Raw genomic sequence first — 19,184 nt, 5'->3', positions numbered from 1 at the left:
TGGTTTTCTGATACTGACTCTAAAGGTGGTGCATCCCTGCCTCTGGACGCTTAACTTAACTCTTCCAGTTAACCTTTCATCCACACTACTCAGGAGGCTTAGGATTGTCTCTGAATTGTTCAACATGGAATCATATTAATATTGAATAAATAAGGGGTGAATGATTGGAATTTATCTGAACCCTATCTTCCTGGAAAGCTTGTCGAGAGACCCTCCCCTCCCCTTCTGTGTTCTGAGAAATGGCTAACTGCAAAAGTGTGACTTTTCTGGCATATTCCAAGAATTAAACACCTCCAGCCTTCAAATAGGACTCACTGTCATCCTTCTTCAAAACCCCTTCGTTTCCATGACAATGAACCCTACTTTTTCCTCCCTAGTCTTTTATTTTTTTTTTAAAGATTTTATTTATTTATTTGAGAGAGAGAGCACATGAGAGGGGGGAGGGTCAGAGGGAGGAGCAGACTCCCTGCAGAGCAGGGAGCCCGATGTGGGACTTGATCCCGGGACTCCAGGATCATGACCTGAGCTGAAGGCAGTCCCTTAACCAACTGAGCCACCCAGACGCCCACCTCCCTAGTCTTTTAAAACATCTTCATTAAAGAACATTCCTTCTATTACAACAGCCTGAATTTAAAATCATCTATGTAATTTGGTCTTTCACATGACTTTTTTGATTGATAAAGTGAATAGAATGTGGTAAATGGACATTAGGAAGAGTTTGAGTATGACAGGAATAGATAATTTTTTATATTTATAACTGTATTTTAATTTTTGAAAATTTTCTTTTTTCTCTTTGAATTAGAAAATTTTTCCTTTTTTCCCTGGCCCTACTACAAACAGGATTGCTTTCATGATGTATGAAATTAACTTGATGATCTAGTTATTTAGTTTATATTTTTTTAAAGGTTTTTTGTTGTTGTTTTTTTCTGATTCAGAGCTAGTGCTAATGTTAACCTGGGTTTTGTTAATAGGTGTACATTTCTCAGAGAAAATAAATAAATTTTATGAAAAATGTATTCATAAATTGCTTCTCTTAAAATGATTGTCTAGTAGTAAACAATCTTTTGATTTTCTCTGTAAACATTTACCATGCATAGTGGTATTACAGTTAAAGGGGTCTTTTTCTTTTTCTTTTTATTTAGAGAGGGAGAGAGAGAGAGATGGAGTGGTCAGAGGGAGAGAAAGAATCTTGAACAGGCTTAATGCCCAGCATGGAACCCAACATGGGGCTTGATCTCACAACCCTGAGATCATGACCTGAGCCCAAATCCAGAGGTGGACGCTTAACCGACTCAGCCACCCAAGCACTCTCACGGGGGGCCTTTTATTTGTTTTGTTTTCTTTATTAACCTTTATCAACGATTTGCCAAGGCGTAGACATTGGGCTAAGTAGTTTAAATAATTTTCACAGTCCTCTCAATATACTTACAGTGAAGAAGGTCTGGAACAAAGAAGTTAAGTAATTTGCCCAACTCACATAACTGGAAAAAGACAGAGCCTAGACACAGCCCGGGTGATCCGAACCCAAAATATAACCTCTTAACCACTAAAAATACTTCCAGAATGTTTAAGGGAATGTTCTGTATATTATCGAATTTACTACAAATACAAGACAAAAAAAATACATATCTGAATTAAACTAATAAAATGGAAGTTCATTCAGTAATTCCTGCTATTTGGATTCTTATCCATAATTTATAGTTCCAAAGAAAGAAAAGTCGATTGATAAATACATATAATGATTCTTTTTCTTGAGGCCTTACACAAGAGAGAAAGGTACCCTAAAATTTTCCAAATTAAAGCTACTTAGCATTGTTAACATAGGAATTCAAGATTAATAGGTTTGCATTTCCTAAGGATTCATCAGAAAACAGTGTGAGATTTATTTCTGAGACTCTGAAGAAAGGACCAGCAGAAATACCCTCCTCCTACCTAAATTTAGCAGTGTTAGGTATGCAGGGGGACAAGTGGGAAGTGGTTAGAGAAAGAACATAATTGCTTTCTACATCTCACTTCAAGACTACTTCAGATCCCTCCTCCTGACTTTTTTATCATTACAAATACGAGTTTCTTGCGTAAATCCTTCTTCATCTCCCCGAGCAATTTGATATTCCCTGATCAACTTCTTTTACATCTGGTACTTAAATCTATCATAGCACTTATTCAGGGTATTATTTGCTTATAAGTGGCCTTTCTTCTCATGGTGCTGGATATAAAGAACATTTGTTGTTTAAAATTATGCCTCCAATGCCAGTTTGGATTCCTGGCATTATAGAAGGTTTTTAGTGAATATTTGACAGATGAATATATTGCATTATGAACATATTACATTTAACTTATCTTTACTCTATAAATTAGAGAATCATTTACTCATTTTAACCTAGATCTGTAATTTCTATATGTTTGCATAATTCAAGTCAATTGAAGAATTGAGATTTCTCTGAAAATTCTTGATTGTTTCGATTGGTGTTCTGTTTAAATTAATAGCATCAGAATATATGAATATATTTAGTCCAAAAAGTTTTTCAACCACTAAAATAATGCCTTTTATGACCATAGCTCTGATTAATTCTGATTGTGAATGTAGGTCTAGGGATGTGATATATTTTTTAAAGAAATGTACTTCTATACCCTAAACCATTTGATAAGCAACAAATGCATAGAATATTAGACTAGGCATCAAAACATAAACATTTTGTTGACTGGTTAAGCTGCTTCTCTGTTCCTACTCTTCGGGAGAGTAAGTAGATGCTCTTGATTTCCTAGGATTTAGAAAAATTAATGTAACGCATTGTATGTTAAAATAAGACACCTTTTTGACTCTGAAAACACCTTTACTTTCCTTCACTACACTCTTTGGTATTACTTTGCTAGTTCAGTTCAGTAGTCAAGCTTTTAGTCTCCATGGTTACTTTTGCAAATGTAATTTGGTGAGAAGATCAGAGTAAAAATCAATCAAGGCAGTGCTTAGACATGCAATTTAGCTATTCTCCCTAATGTGTACACATCATAGCAAGTTTCCTACAGTTCTTTAGGAATTCTCTTAATTTTTTAACTGACATCAAACCAGCTTTAATATAATTCCCCTTTTCAAACATCTGAATTAAAAATAAATTCCGTGTAAGCATCTTCTATACCAGTTAAAATCTAAATATGCCATTTGTATCAGCCAATTATTGTACATTATTTATATCTGGGAATAGAAGTGAGGGAAAGGACCAGGTTTTGGACATTTGAAAAAATATAAGCATTTAAGTATATATTATTTTTAAAAGGACTTCAATATTTTTGTGTATGGGCCTGAAGGATAAAGGATATGATAATTGTGAATTTCCAGACAGTCGTATCTTAACTTTCTGAATTATTACTAAGAGAAATAAATTTATTTAAATTTATGTTGAAATAACTAGCAAAGGTGATTGGTCCTAAGATAGGGAAAAATGCAGTAGAATAGAAATACATTTATGTTACACAAAGATATTAAGTTATAATGAGTATAATATTATCTATATAAAATAAGGACACTGTACATTTTTTACTGTAAGTAATCTAGGATCCATAAGTTAGGTAATTTGAGCCCATGTGAGCAAATATTTATCTTCTCATTAGTATTATTTAATAAAATGAATTTTTATAGCTGTATTATGGAATTCTATTCCTAGTTCTGTGATGGATAGAGTATAATTCTGAAGAAACTGTTATTTTCAAAATTGAGATAAAGATGAATTAGTAATACATATGACAGTATTTTATAAACATGAACAATATTTTTGGTTTTAAGTGTGTGTGCGTTGTATTTGAAAAATACTATTAGTGGTTGTTTTCTTCATAGAATAAATATCAACTTTTAAAAATAATTATGTCAACAAATAATATTTTCCTTAAATTTCTAAATTGAACTTTCAAAGTCTTGGTAATTTAGTTATAAATCTATGAAATAGTAACAATACTTTTTAAGGGGGCCCTGATTAATATGTGCTTATATAAATTTAAGCATATAAATTCCCTTAAATAATCAGTCCCATTTTCAGCTTATTTAAATTCCCTCTGACACTTTAATCTACATTCATAAATATAATAATGCTTGTGTTTTAAGTTTGTGAAGTATTTATCCTTAGACAGAAAGCTTTAAAAACATTAGTCAATTCTAATAAATGTGTTAAAATAATAAAGTCAATGATTTAATTTTTAAAATTCAAATGTTTATAAACTTTGTCACATTTTCTTTTACCCTTCCACATAAAATTTAAAATCTAAAATCAATATTACTTCCTAAATCTTAATATTACTTACTAGGATCTTAAGTCAGTTATGATGAATTTCTAACACAACAAAATCTATAAATACTATTAAATTAGTTAAACAAGGAGTCCATTAGACTGAGGTGGCCTCAGTCTATATGCTTGTTAATGGCTCTAAGTTATGAAATCAGAGTGCTAATAAGAACAACCACTCTCAGTCAACAAAGCTTTAAGCTATAGCCAGTCAAGTAATTTCCTTCACTTCCGCACCTTTATGTAAGTCTTTACCCTGACTCCTTTAGGTGGAGTGCTTTTAACCACTTTTGGTTTGGCCCTGCCACACTGGAATCTATTTTTTTCAGTTAACTCTTAAAATGTTTAACATGCCTCATTTTACATTTTAACAATACAAAACTTTTAATTTTACCTCGCAGTTTAATGCAAAAGGCATTGCTGCTGTGGATTTGATTTTCTCCATCACCAATATAAGAATTCTAAGTCTCATTTTGAAAATACAAGTTCCTCAGTAGGCAGAATAGGTTTGCCCTTCTAATAAGCAAACTGGGGATTAGTTCCCAAGCAAACTAAAATTACCATCTCAAGAGAATTGAGGTCAGTAAGAATCACTCGGATTGATTATAAGCCAGAAATTTGGCTACATGAAGCCAGGGACTACTTTCCTCTCCAGTCTCAGTAAGACTGAAACAGATTATAAAATAATGGGTATAATGTAAACATATGATCTACTTTCTCTTGTATCTTCCTTTGTAAAAATTGCAGCTTCTCATAATTGGAACTCTCTGCTTACCATATATCCCACTTCACCTAGCTCACTACTATTTCTCTGCTGGGTTTTGGGAGTAATCCAGTAAGTAGACCCTTCCTCATCTAGTTTCTGAACCAGTTAAAAATTAGACCAAGGGAAAGCAGTTGAGAACTAAAACATTACTGTTATTCCTGATAAAGTTTATACTGGAGTACATGGATTAAATATGAGAGCTGAGCAGGATTGCTGATTCCCTACTTGATACCTTCATTGAGAAAACCAGAGAGGGAAATAGAGTTTGCAGAGAAATAATTACTTACATTGGTGTTTCTCAAAGTTTAACAAGTCACATTAGATACTTTGTTAAAAAGTAGGATCCCATTTAGCAGCTCTGGGTGGGTCCCAGATTTAGCATTTCTAACAAGCTCCTAGGTAATAGTAAAGTTGCTTGTTCAGGGACTATTATCTGATTAGTAAGGACCTAGACCAGGTGTCAGCAAACTTTTTCTGTAAAGGTGCACAGAGTAAATATTTTAAGTCTTGTGATTATATGGTCTCTCTTGCAACTAACTCTGCTGGTGTAGCTAGAAAGCAGCCACAGTAAATAGCGGAGGAGGCATGGCCGTGTTTCAATAACACTTTATCTATAGACACTGGAATTTGTGTTTTACATAATTTTCATGTGTCTGAAATATTATTCTTCTGATATTTTTTTCAATCATTTAAAGACACAGAAACAGTGGGCTGCATTTGGCCTGTGGCCCTTAGTTTGCACACCCCAACATAGATCATTGCCTCACCCTGACCACAGAGAAAAAAAGAAGAGAAAAAGGGCAAATCTGAAGTTAGACAGAAAAACAACTAGAGGAAAAATACACTAATATCAATTTTAAGGACAAATAATAAATGCAAATGAAGAGGTTTAATTCTCTCTGAAATGAGGGAAGAGGGGCGCCTGTGTGGCTCAGTCGTTAAGCGTCTGCCTTCAGCTCAGGTCCTGATCCCAGGGTCCTGAGATCGAGCCCCGCATCGGGCTCCCTGCTCCGCGGGAAGCCTGCTTCTCCCTCTCCCACTCCCCCTGCTTGTGTTCCCTCTCTCGTTGTGTCTCTCTCTGTCAAATAAATAAAATCTTTAAAAAAAAAAAAAGATTTATGAAATGAGGGAAGAGATTTTTCCTCCCCTTCTCTTTCTCAAGAGCATTTACTTTAGAGAATTTGTAATTCTGAGTACTTTCTCCTCTCTTTGAATTATATGTAAATATAATTTTCAAAAACTAGATAGGCCTTTGTCAACTTGGTGACATACGAATGTTTTTTTCTCAAGGACCTGGTGTAGCCAGCATGCAGGGATACACGACTACCTCGCTCTAGACCAGGTTCAGCCAACCAGTCACTGCTGACAAAATCCAAAGGCAGAAAAAGGAGTGGTGGTGAAACAAGAAAGGAATTTATTTCATTGAGGCCAACACCAGGAAGACAGGGGATTAACGTCTCAAAGACTGTCTCCAAAATGCTGAAAATACTTCCAGGTCTATATAAGGAAACTGTGAGGCAGAAGTGGGTGGAAACATACAGGTAGGCAGTAAAAGTCAAATTGATCTTTGTCTTGGAGTCAGTCACAGGCAGGGTCTTGCTGGCTCAGGGCCAGCTTCCTTGAGAGGATAGTTTCAGATCTGATCAGGGGATGCTTTTCCCTCAGCATCTTCTGTCTGAACCAAGAGACAAGCTGGAAAGAGGAACCCAACTAGAAAGTTTGAGATCAAAATGGAGGCAGCTGAAGTCCTCCTTCACTGAGGGCCATCTCTTTGAAATGTAATCATCAGGGAAGATAGCAGCCCTATCTCTACTTCCTGAAGGAAGGTAGGAGCATAACTTTGGTGGGATCCTTGCTCCAAGTTGCAAAATTACTTGCTGTCATAAAGTTTGAGAAGTATTACCCCCCAAAGATAAAGCTGATTAACACAGATGCTCATCCCAATTGCCCAGTAAAGTTAGGATGAACTATTTATGACAAGTGGTTCTATTTAGTCCTCTTACTTGAGAACTAGTTGCTGTTTATCTTGAAAATATGTGGTAATTGAGGCAAGGGAAACAAAAGCAAAAATAAACTATTGGGACTTCATCAAAATGAAAAGCTTCTGCACAGCAAAGGAAATAATCAACAAAACTAAAAGGCAGCCTACGGAATGTGAGAAGATATTTGCAAATGACATCAAATAAAGGGTTAGGATCCAAAATATATAAAGAACTTCTAAAACTCAACACCCAAAAAGCAATTAGTCCAATTAAAAATGGGCAGAAGACATGAACAGACATTTCTCCAAAGATCTACAGATGGTTAACAGACACATGAAAAGATGCTTGACATCACTCATCATCAGGGAAATACAAGTGAAAACCACAATGAGATATCACTCACACCTGTCAGAATGGCTAAAATCAACAACACAAGAAACAACAGGTGTTAGTGAGGCTGTGGAGAAAAAGGAACCCTCGTGCACTGTTGGTGGGAATGCAAACTGGCACAGCCACTCTGGAAAACAATATGGAGATTCCTCAAAAAGTTAAAAATAGAACTACCCTATGACCCAGCAATTGCACTCCTGGGTATTTACCCAAAGAATATGAAATGCTAATTCAAAGGGATAATATGCACCCCTGTGTTTACAGCAGCAGTATTTACAATAGCCAAATTACAGAAGCAGCCCAAGTGTCCATTGATTGATGAATGGATAAAGAGATGTGGTATATATATAATGGAATATTATTCAGACATAAAAAATAATGAAATCTTGCCATTTGCAATGACATGGTTGGAGCTAGAGAATATAATGCCAAGCAAGATAAGTCAGAGAAAGACAAATATCATATGATTTCACTCATATGTAAAATTTAAGAAACAAAACAACTGAGGAAAGGGGGAAAAAAAGAAAGAGAGAGAAAGATCAAGAAACAGACTCTTAATTATAGAGAACAAACTAATGGTTACCAGAGGGGAAGGAGTAGAGGAGTACAGGAAGGGGGTGAGGGAATGTGTTAAATAGAGGATTTAGGAGTGCAGTGGTCGTGATGAGTACCGGGTGATGTATGGAAGTGTTGAATCACTATATTGTACACCTAGAGCTAATATAACACTGTATGTTAACTAACTGGAATTAAAAAAAAAATTATGGCAGATGGATTAAAAAACAAATACCTATATATAAAAATAAACGATTATAAGGAAAGAGAAAAGAAAATATGTGGTAATGGATTGTATTTGTTTGGCTATATATAAGAATAGGATATCTTTCTGTCTGTGCAGTTGTAGGTTGCCTGGGATGGACCTCACATTCCGGTTTCATGATAATTCAATAAGAAAAGAAGTTTGTTTTTTTTCCTACTACTTTTGTGGGGAGGTTTTCTGGGTTTAGAACATTTTTGCTTGTTTTTGTTTGTTTTATTTTCCCAACCTTGTCACCCATCCACCACATTACTACTAGGTTCACTATCATTTAGAGGAGATACAGAGGGTATAAAAGACCAGGAATGTCTTGGAAAAAAAATATTTCTTCATGTACCAGTGAAGTAGGGAAGAAGTATTCTTTTAACATCATCCTTAAGGATTCAGGCATCACATCCACAAAATAAAGTGGATGTCCCTCCGATGTTTTCCATAGCATTCTGGAAGAGATTTTCTCAACATTACTGAAATGTGACATAATCATGCATTTATTAGTTTGTCTTCTTTCATGTCTGTGAGCTAGATGGGTGCAAGTACTGTCCATTGAGCACAGTGCCTGCTACATGTAGATTTTGATACTGGGTCATGGAAATAATAAGCAAATAAAATAAAATAAGTGATTTGATTTTCACGTTGTGTTTTTCATATATTCTGAATACATAAATATTTTTGTGTGTAGTAGCTTGTATTACTTTTCATTTATGTTCAAGGATAGGAAATTTAAATGTCAATAAAGTTTCAATTACCAAAAGCCACAAATTGATCTAAAAACGATAAATTAAAAATGTGCCAATTATATTCATGCATATAATATATAAATGCATATGTTTTCTGAATTTGAATCTGCATATATAAAGTATCTAATTATTGTGACTATCAGATTATAGAAATTTAGAGCAAAAACAATATATAAAATTTATATAGTCACAAGACATTAATTTTCCATTTGAGATAACCATAGTCTATAAGATGATACAATTCTAGCTAGGCCTTTTCAAATTATCTAGTAGGGTAGTAGTGGGATATTTATAGGAAGAAGTCCTGTTAAACCTTTAAAGGGGAAGAGAAATAATTTTTCCTTTACCCTTTTAGGCTCTTGGCTGAGACTTCACTGGAATAAAACAGATTAACGGGAGAAAAACAAACAGAAGTTTAATAACATGTACACCTCCCGTGTACATGGGATATAGCCACAAAAACTGACTAACTCTCCAAAATGGCCTAAGGCACCCACCTTAAATACCATCACCAGCAAAAGATAAAAGGAAATGTTTGGGAGTGGGGAGTCAGTTATGAGAGGCTATCAAGAAAAGCATAGTAAACAAGGATAAGATTCTTAGACAGATTTAGGTTTTTGCCTTCTTAAGAGTTTCTAGAGCTTTAGTCATCCTCCTCTTCCAGTTACAGAGATGGAAACATTCTTACAAGTGGAGATTTTCCATATAAGTGTAAATGTCCCTTACGAAAAAGTATCTTATACTGTCTGTCCGCTATTTCTTAAAAAATAACCAGCTCAAGATAATCCTTATACCAAAGAGGAATATTTTGGGGTGGCAAATTCTGTTCCCCTTCATGCCTAAAAGATTAATTTTAATTCTCATTTCTCCTATTTATACTTAATTTTCATCTCTTTTGAAATACTAAAAACACTATATACAGGTTTAATGAGTGACATGGACACAGTTAAAAGAATTCCCCAAAGCTGCAACATCTTAAATTTTTTATAGAAACATTTTAATTTAGAAATATAAGACCATAGATATTTAAATATTATATTTTAGCCTATGTTTAAATGTTATTTTTTTTAGAATTATTATCACAGGTTTTAGCTGTTTGGTTGCAAATTTTTATTTTATACATAGACTTGCTGGTTTCTTCAAACATACATAATCTAATTAATAATTTAAACTCCTTACACTCTTTGGGTAGCCAGTATTTTTCAGGAGATTGCACTAATGCTTCTATTCTTATTCAGTCTCTTGTTTCAGTATCCAGGAGAAACTTAAAATATCACCTCTTTGATTTTATTTTAACTGTATGATTGTGTTTTATTGGCTTTTAATGTGCAACATAAAATAAATCAGTACTACAGTGTTTGGAGATTTGGATGTGATTGCATACTTTATAAATAATTTTGAACCATATTTTATATTCCTATTCTCATTAATAGTCATCATTAAAATTGAAAATATTTGCAGAATATTCTAAGACTTCACAGTGCTATTTATAAAAATAAGTTATACTCCAGGGATATCAATGTAATAAAAGTACTGAACAGTATCTTGGAAAAACTAGCCTCCTTGATGCTATTTTCTATACTTTTTTAAATTTAAATATGCCTTATTAATTAAAGAACCAAATAGTGAATCCTGTTTTTAGCAGAAATTTTATCTCAAATGGTGATCTTTAGCATAGCTGAATTATCACTTGACAGAGCCAAGTTTCAAGAATCCTGGATTGGATTAATGGCAGGGTATGTAGCAAGTGCTGGGACTTATTTAACATGTGACTTTGGAGAACAGTTTCCTTTTCAGCAAATTGGCACAGCGGTATCCATTCTCCCTATCTCATATAGGCTTAGAGTTCATTGTCCAAAGTGCTCTTCAATCTCATCATTTGGTCAATTGATGTACACACTCACTGTATGCAATATAAGCAGTAGTAATAGGCTAATATGATCTACATATAGAGTTGGTTGAATGCAGCAAATTTGTTTCAGGTAAATTCCTTCTCAGGAAAGAATATTATAAAAATATCAATACATTTATTAACAAATTTTAAATATGACCACCACAAAACTTTACTGGTTAAAAAATAGATGTAACCACATTATCTTCTCCTCTATTCTTTCAAGTTTCAAAACTAAGTTGTCTATTCCAGGTAGCTAATATTATCTGTATGTTCTATGTGTTGGAGAAAATATGTGGGCAGAAAAAATTGAATATACTTAATTAACACTACTAACCTATACTTAGAAATGGTTAAGATGATAAATTTTTTTTTTCTTTTTCAAAGATTTTATTTATTTTTTGACAGAGAGAGAGACAGCGAGAGAGGGAACACAAGCAGGGGAGGTGGGAGAGGGAGAAGCAGGCTTCCCGCAGAGCATTGAGCCCTACATGGGACTCGATCCCAGGACCCTGGGATCATGACCCGAGTTGAAGGCAGACGCTTAACGACTGAGCCACCCAGGTGCCCCAAGATGATAAATTTTATGTTATGCATTCTTTACCTGTAATTTTTAAAATTCATTGATACTTCCTCCTATCTTATACTTCTAGGGACATAATTTTTCTGACATAAATGTGACTAATAACTTTGATCACATGTGTCAATGGGATATTTAGCTATCAGTGGGAAAATTTAGATTTCCTAATATTTCCTTGAGACAAACTATCAATATTTTCCATGGTTTACATTGACTCAAAGAGGAATTTTCTTTCTTTTCTAGCTCCTGCACAATTATCAGCACTCATTATGGGATACGTGTTTTGTAAGCACTATTGCTAACTGCCTCAAATCAGTGACTATAGAAGAAAGCAATAATTAAAGACTGCATTTGGTGCCAGTGTAATATTTAGGAGGAAGTACACATTTTGAGAGAGATATATAGTCCTTGATTTTTTGAAAAGTCAAGCAATAAAAATGGCCTGTCTCTGCGGTATACCTTGTCAGTTTTTTACTCAGATGTGAATTAAAATTTATTGAAGAAAGATACAATGATAAAAGCAAATGTTCTATCATTTATTAATTATATTTAAAATTTACATGAATTTATTAAGGACATTGTATAATGTTTCCACTTTATGCTTTAAACAGTTACAAACATTTGGCATAAAATAATGTGCATATCAATGTAACAAGTTTGAAAAGTGGGAAATGAGAATCTGAAGTCCGCCTTCCTTCTAACAATGATCATTAACACTCCAAATGAATGAATCATAGATTTCTCTCTCAAAATTCTAAGGTTTTTGTTTTGTTTTGTCTTTTATGAACAAAATTCTAAAGGACTTTAACATGCAATGAATATATATAACATTCAGAATAACTAGCTTCCATGCTTACACTGAACTCAACATAAGGCAAAAGCCCATAATTGTACTGATTCTTTGGCTCAGTGTTCAAAAAGCAAAGCAATGTGGTAAGCCTAATGAAAACAATCCTTTGTGTTTGCCAGCTTCAGATTGCTAATATGGTTGCAATAAAATTCAACCATCCTCTCTGATGAAATATGCGGCTTTGATTAGCAGAACAGTTTGTTTTCTGAATGCAAGAGACAGGCATGAATCTGTTTCTCTAATTGTCCTCATAGTTGAGAAAATGAGGAAGAAGCGTGTTTGTTTTAATAAAACATCATTCTGCCTCCTAGAATGACCACATCTGATTAGGAAAGTAGTAAACCAATCAGATTCTGTCAGATGAAATATCGTATCTTTGACCTCTTTGATATTGCCACAAACTATAAAACAATTGAATGAGTTGTAGCCATGAAATTATCCATGTCACAAACACTGGTCTCTCCTTTTAATTGCTCAAGAAAAACAAGCCTTTGGTAACTTTAGTTATTGTATGCTACAATACAAAACAAATTACCAATAACCATTCCTGAACTAACTAATATACGGCCAGACATTGTTCCCATAGCAGTTTGATGTTTATTTCGATTCCTATAATTCTCTTTGATCTTCTACCTCTTTTGACATCAGTAGGTAAATCTACAGAAATCCTTGTTCTTGAAGAATTTTCATCTTAGGAAGTTCTCATTCTTGCCTTCTGATATAAAAATAACCACTCCAGCAAATAAAATCTCTCCAAAAAAAAAATAAGTCAAGGTTGCTTGATGACTACCACACAGGCACCTGCTCTCCCAATATTCAAAGAAGCCATCTGTTGAAAAAGATGAAACACAGTTTAAGACAAATTTTACTGTCATAGAAAAGTATACAAATTGTAATATATTTAAAACACTCATATGTGTGAAAATCATAAATACATGTGCTTATATTTTCCCAATTTAGTCACAAGTAGGACAATAAAAATGGAAACATTGAAAATGGCTTTTACAAAAGAGCAATAATTTGCATGTTGAAATTGTTAAAACTTGCATTCATTTTTGGAATTTTTAAGGCAAGTAGTAAGGTATTTAATGATTTTTAGTGACATAAAGATGCTATAGTAAAGTTTCCAGCAAAGATTTATTTCTGGGCTTGCATGGACACATTTGTGACGGTATTTCATAGTGGTATCTTGGAGTATATTTTGGATGAAATAGCTATTACGCTTATTGAAATCATCTTGAACTTATTTCCCCAGATATTATACTGACTTAAATGTGTTATTCATTCATTCTAAACAGAGACATACAATGAAGTAACTTCTATATTTTGTCATAAATAGACCAAAATTATAATTGCTATAGTACTTATTTAAAAAATTCCAGCTTATGATAGTCATTGAGATGAGAATTGAGATTTTTTTAAATAATTCCTGAATATGAAATTGGCTAGAAATGTATTAAAAACAATGATTTTTACAGTTTGTAATGAAAACTTATTCCATGAAGGTAAGCCAAGATTTTAATAATTTGAGCATTTTGATATGAATGATTTGTATTACAGTTTTCTAAGAATAATTTATGCACTTAAAATATCAGAGTAGGGTAGAAATTAGAGGATATTACTCCAAACTGAAAAGAATGTGAATAAAATATAAGAAATAAAACAACCAAGAGCAAAATAACCTCAGATCACATACATTATCTTATTGATTGAGAAAGGACATGGTCTCACTCTCTAAATGTGAAAATTACCATCGTATCTACAGTTCTTTTAAGTGTACTTACTTTTACCTGCCATCCCTTTGCAGGATAAAAAGAAAAAAAAAAAAAAACACAGCAACTTCCCATATGACCTATTTTTACTCATTTGTGTTAAGAATAATTTTTATGGATCACCACATCACCTTTATAATCCCATCATGTATTGTTATCTTTGTATGACAGTTATGTGAATAGAATGTCAGGAGACGATATATAAATCAATGTTCCCAAACTGAAGTGTCTGTGATTCCAAAATGCACACACTTTCCATTGTCCCTCTTTTAGTTTCCAATGATTTTTAAGTATTGTTTCACATCAGAGTCACCTAAGGAACTTTTACAAAGTATATGTGCTCATGCCCCAAAACTCAATAGGAATGGGAGGAATACTGGGTGGTTGTATTTTTGAAAACTTTCCGAAATACCCTCTGATGTTTGTTCAATACTGAGAAATCCTGTGCATAGTTTCCAAAGTATAGAGTGAATAGCTTTACTTTGTATCTGTATCTACATGTACATCTATGTCTCCAAACATGCATGAGTGTGTTTGTACAAATGAATCTTTGCCCTTTTTTTTTCCAAAAGCGTGCTGTTCCTCCTGTGTTTCCGGTGTCACATAATGCCACCACTCTCTACTCAGTTGCTCAAGTTAGAAACCTGGAGAACATCCATGACCTGTAGTTTTACCTCATCAACCTTACATCTGAATAATCATCAGGTCCTACAATATCTCTCCATCCAACGTGATTATACCCATTCCTATGGTCTGCAGCCTCGTTCACATTACAATTCTACCTTGAGTGTGAAGGCTTGCAGAGTATGTCTCCACAGGATATGCCACTTTGGCATATTAATTATTTTGAATTAAAGGTACTTGATAGATGTCTGGTACAGGAGGGACTCTTTTAACTCTTGGTCCCCCTGAAAGCAGGAAATAAATCTCCAATGTGAAAGGTAACTTCCCTTACCAGGATGATAGAAGGCATCCTTATTACCAGAGATGGAGAATTTAGAGCCAAAAAGCTGTATAAATAAACCTTGTTATTTCTTCAGTACTTACTACCACAAGCTCAAATCCTTGGCTTGTCAGTTTGTCACAAATTTATCATTTTGTCTAAAAGGTATAAAGCTTCCTGCTTTGGCCACTTCTTTGAGTGTCCTATTTTTATGGGGTTTCCATACGTATAAAACTACATTTTTCTCCCGTTAATCTGTCTTAGTTTAATTATTAGATCAACCGAATAACCTAGAAGGGAGAAGGGAAAAGTCCTCCACCTCCACAGTGGATTGGTAAAATATCCTCCTAACGAATTTCTCGGACTCTAATCTTGCTTGCTCCTAATGATTTTTCACATCCTATCAAGTGCAGTCATTTTAAAACGCAGTTCTGATTATTTACTTTCCCTACTTAAAAGCTTAACTCCCACTCAGCCTTATTGTAAAGTCAAGATTCTATCGCATAGCTTCTGGCCGTGCATTATTTAGACCCTGTTTATGTCTCCAAACTCCTTGCTCACCCCTTTATTTTTTGCATGTTATGTGTTCTTCCTGCAATTCTTTACAAATTCTTTTCCTCAAACCAAACCACTCCCCATATTTTCACCTGGTTAACTATTACCTACCTGTCAGGCCTCATTCTACATGTCATTTCCTGAGGTAAGATTTCTCTACCCAGCACACTTAGTTTCTATCATAGTGCTAAGTATTTTCCTTACCACGGAATTTATCATGCTATTTTGAGCATTTGATATATTCTACATACATACATTTTAAATATTTAAGAGAGCTTTTCCCCTTTCCCCCTTAGCTCTAACTTAATCTTATTTAATACATTTTTTTTTTTTTTAAATCTGCTATGCTCTCCCTCCAAGGTTATACCTTCAGCCCTAGAATGACATCCTAAAAAGGTTGGCCACAGAACCAATTGGAAAAAAAAAAAAAAAAAAAAAAACACAACAATGGAGAATGTAGATATTGTACCAGGCTCCCCTAGAACTTATTCTCAATATCTTCTACAGTAACCCCTCCTTGAAGGGGGAATATGTTCTAAGACCCCTAGTGGATGCCTGAACCATGGATAGTACCAAATACATTATATACTGTTTTTCCCTATACGTACGTACATATGATAAAGTTTAATTAACAAATCAAGTACCAAAAGAGATTAACAACAATAGCTAATAATAAAATAGAATAATTATAACGATATACTGTAATAAAAGTTTTGGGAATGTATTCTATCTCTCTCAAAATATCTTACTGTGCTGTACCCACCCTTCTTGTGATGATGTGACATGATAAAATGCTTACGTAATGAGATGAAATAAGATGAATGATGTCAGCGTTGTGACATAGCATTAGGCTACTACTAACCTTCTGACAATACATCAGAAGGAGGGTCACCTGCTTCCAGACTGTAGTAGACCGCTGTTAACTGAAAACATGGAAAGCAAAACTGCAGATAAGGGGATATGACCATGTATCTGTTGTGTGCAAATAAACGAAACCCATGCACAGCAGACCAAACTGAGTTGCAATAATTCTCAGCTACTTTATTGAAGAAATATTCACATTATCTCTTGCCCCACACCAGCAACTATGCTAGACTATGGGGAGATGATAGTAAATCACACACTATTTTTCTTTACAACTGCAGGTGGATGCAGCATGACAGCACTGTGATGATGTAGCAAGACAACACATGAAAGGGTGGTTTTACCCAGACCAGGGGGGATGGAATAAAGTTCTTTTTTTATGTCTTGAAGCACACATATTTTTTTTTCCAAATAAAATAGAAGAAATAAACCCAGTGTTAAATAACAAAGTCAAATTTATTCAAATACATACACGCCCATGTACACATGTAGGCATGTGTTCTCAGTAAAACTATCTAATACATGAATTTGGGAATTGCTCCCAAATCTATTAATATTATTTCCTATTAGTTAGCTTGGGAAATGTCCTAAATATACATTCTTGGATATTTTAATATAGTTTATTTATTCTAATGCTCAGCCATTTGGGGATGCCAATGATAAGTAAGATAACCTATTGTTTTTTTCCGTTTATGGGGTAAATGGAGGGAAAGTGACAGGCATTATCCAGCCATATGGGATTTTTTTTTTTCTAGGGACCTAGAATCCTGAAAATCTTCAAAGGGATCTTGTGTGGGTCTGCTGATGGTCTCTAGAGAGTCTTAAAAATATAAATAATGAAAAAATATGGACGTAAAATCTTAAAGTAATTTAAGAGCTTTAAAATGAATGTTTATTGTACTTAGACAAAGTTGTTATAAAACATTTTAAATACCACCTTGTTGTTTGGAAGATAGTATATGATCCAAAAAAGTGCAATAAAATACAGATGAGGGAAAACGTTCTTCAGGAAGTTTTTACCTATTATTACTACATACATTATTTTGATTTCAGTTTTAGAAGAATGATAAGCATAATGGCTCATTATTATAAGTATGTAATGAAGATTATATTCTATCATTGATAATGCCCATAAACTTCCTTTATTTAATGTTCATTTGTAAAAGTGGCACATTTAAAATAAATATCATTGAACTGGTACATTTCCTTAGCAAATCAACAGTCATTAATCCATGCCATATTTCTTTGTAAACACGAGGGACTCAGAAAGAGAAGAGGTTAAAATATATCTTCTAAAATTTCAGTGTGATAATTATAATCTTCTTTTATATTTGCTGCTGGTCTTTGGATGAAGAATGCTTCTTCTCTTACAGTTAAAGTAAAACATAGAAAATCACATGACCCAATTCTCCAAATACTTCTCCTTCTTTCATTCATTCTGCTTTCTTTTTTCCTTTTAGCCAAATTCATCTATCTTCATTGAAATCAAAGAGTTTTCTTTTAGAGAAGGGTAAGATTCATAAGGCAGGCACTTCAGTCTGGACATTAGGAATTTTGTTTTGTACTTCAGAGTCAGCCTATCTCTTGAACATATATCATCAAAACTGGCACAATCAAGGAAGTTATGTGTCTTTAAAAGTAAGTATCCTTAAAAGAAATTTACTCCAACCAGTGTTCAAGTTCTTCAGATAAACTTTAGTCAATTTCTGTGACCCCCCCCCCCGACCCACCCCACCAGCAAATAGAACCCTCCATCCACTGAAGATTGTTACAAGATGAGGTTCCTATTCTGATTCAATTAAGTAAGGCTTTGGAATCTCACCGCACCCATTAATGGAAATGATGTATTTGTTTGCTGGAATGGTATCTTGCTTTTAGGTTTCTGATAAAGGGGAGGAATAATAGAAATATTGAGAGACTTGGAAAAGAAAGAAGGAAAATAGAAGTTGAATATGAGGACGCAAGTCTGAGAATATGTCCGTTCCCTCCATTATAAGCAAGGTCACAGTAGCTATACAGAATAAGGTATCTTCCATTATAATTAAGTTGCACTGCACTCATTTTCCCCCAGCACCCACACAGGCAACACAAATCTTCTAGCTGTGTGACCAGAATGGGAGCTACATTATTCTAGCATGATCCTGAGTCTCTAACCACAGTGTACTATGTATCAAGACATAACACCTCACTTAAGATCGGCCAATTATTTCACTCTGTCTTCCTGGCCAAAGTGATTGTCTGGGAGTGAGCACTTTCTACATGATCGATCGTTTAGAGATCTTTGCTGTTTTGCTTTTGTTTTCTGTTTATGGCTGTGAGGATTACTACTTGGAGCTTCCAGCAGCTCCGCTCCATGGAAAATTCTCTCTGCAGTAGGTGAAAATGGACCTATCTGATAGGACCTAAAGATAGTCAAGCAAAAATAGGAGGCAGAAAGTTGACTTCTGTAGCTTTCTATCTTCTTATTCCAGTTATCTCTAAAACCAAATATTCTAAAGTTAGGTTTTTGTGAACCAATATATACCACTTTGTTTTCTGTTTGTTTCAGCTAATTAAAATTCAGTTCCTGACTGTTGTTATTACTTATAATAAAGTGGAAATCCCAATGAGGCATGAATGTCACCTTTTAATATGAATTTTATTAAAGTATAGAATACATAAAAGTACACAAAAACATGTGATTTAGTGAACTTCTTACAAAATGAACGTGACAATGGGCTAAATCAATCACTTTGGGCTCAAGGAAATTTAGAAGGAAGTAAA

At 34.1% G+C, this 19,184-nt stretch overlaps 1 protein-coding gene across 2 annotated transcripts in view; it reads right to left on the bottom strand.

Annotated features, from left to right (window-relative positions):
- Positions 1 to 11,960: 11,960 nt before the first annotated feature.
- KLHL1 (kelch like family member 1) overlaps positions 11,961 to 19,184 on the bottom strand; it is a 359,488-nt gene continuing 352,264 nt past the window's right edge. For both annotated transcript variants that reach the window (XM_036121358.2, XM_036121357.2), the window contains one exon: positions 11,961 to 13,116. In XM_036121358.2, coding sequence (XP_035977251.1) covers positions 13,104 to 13,116 — 13 coding nt within the window. In that variant the 3' untranslated portion in view covers positions 11,961 to 13,103. The remainder of the gene's footprint in view (positions 13,117 to 19,184) is intronic.

The sequence above is a fragment of the Halichoerus grypus genome, chromosome 4 (genome assembly GCF_964656455.1).
Source record: "Halichoerus grypus chromosome 4, mHalGry1.hap1.1, whole genome shotgun sequence".
NCBI lineage: Eukaryota > Metazoa > Chordata > Mammalia > Carnivora > Phocidae > Halichoerus > Halichoerus grypus.
This window is presented reverse-complemented; position numbering and strand designations above follow the sequence as displayed.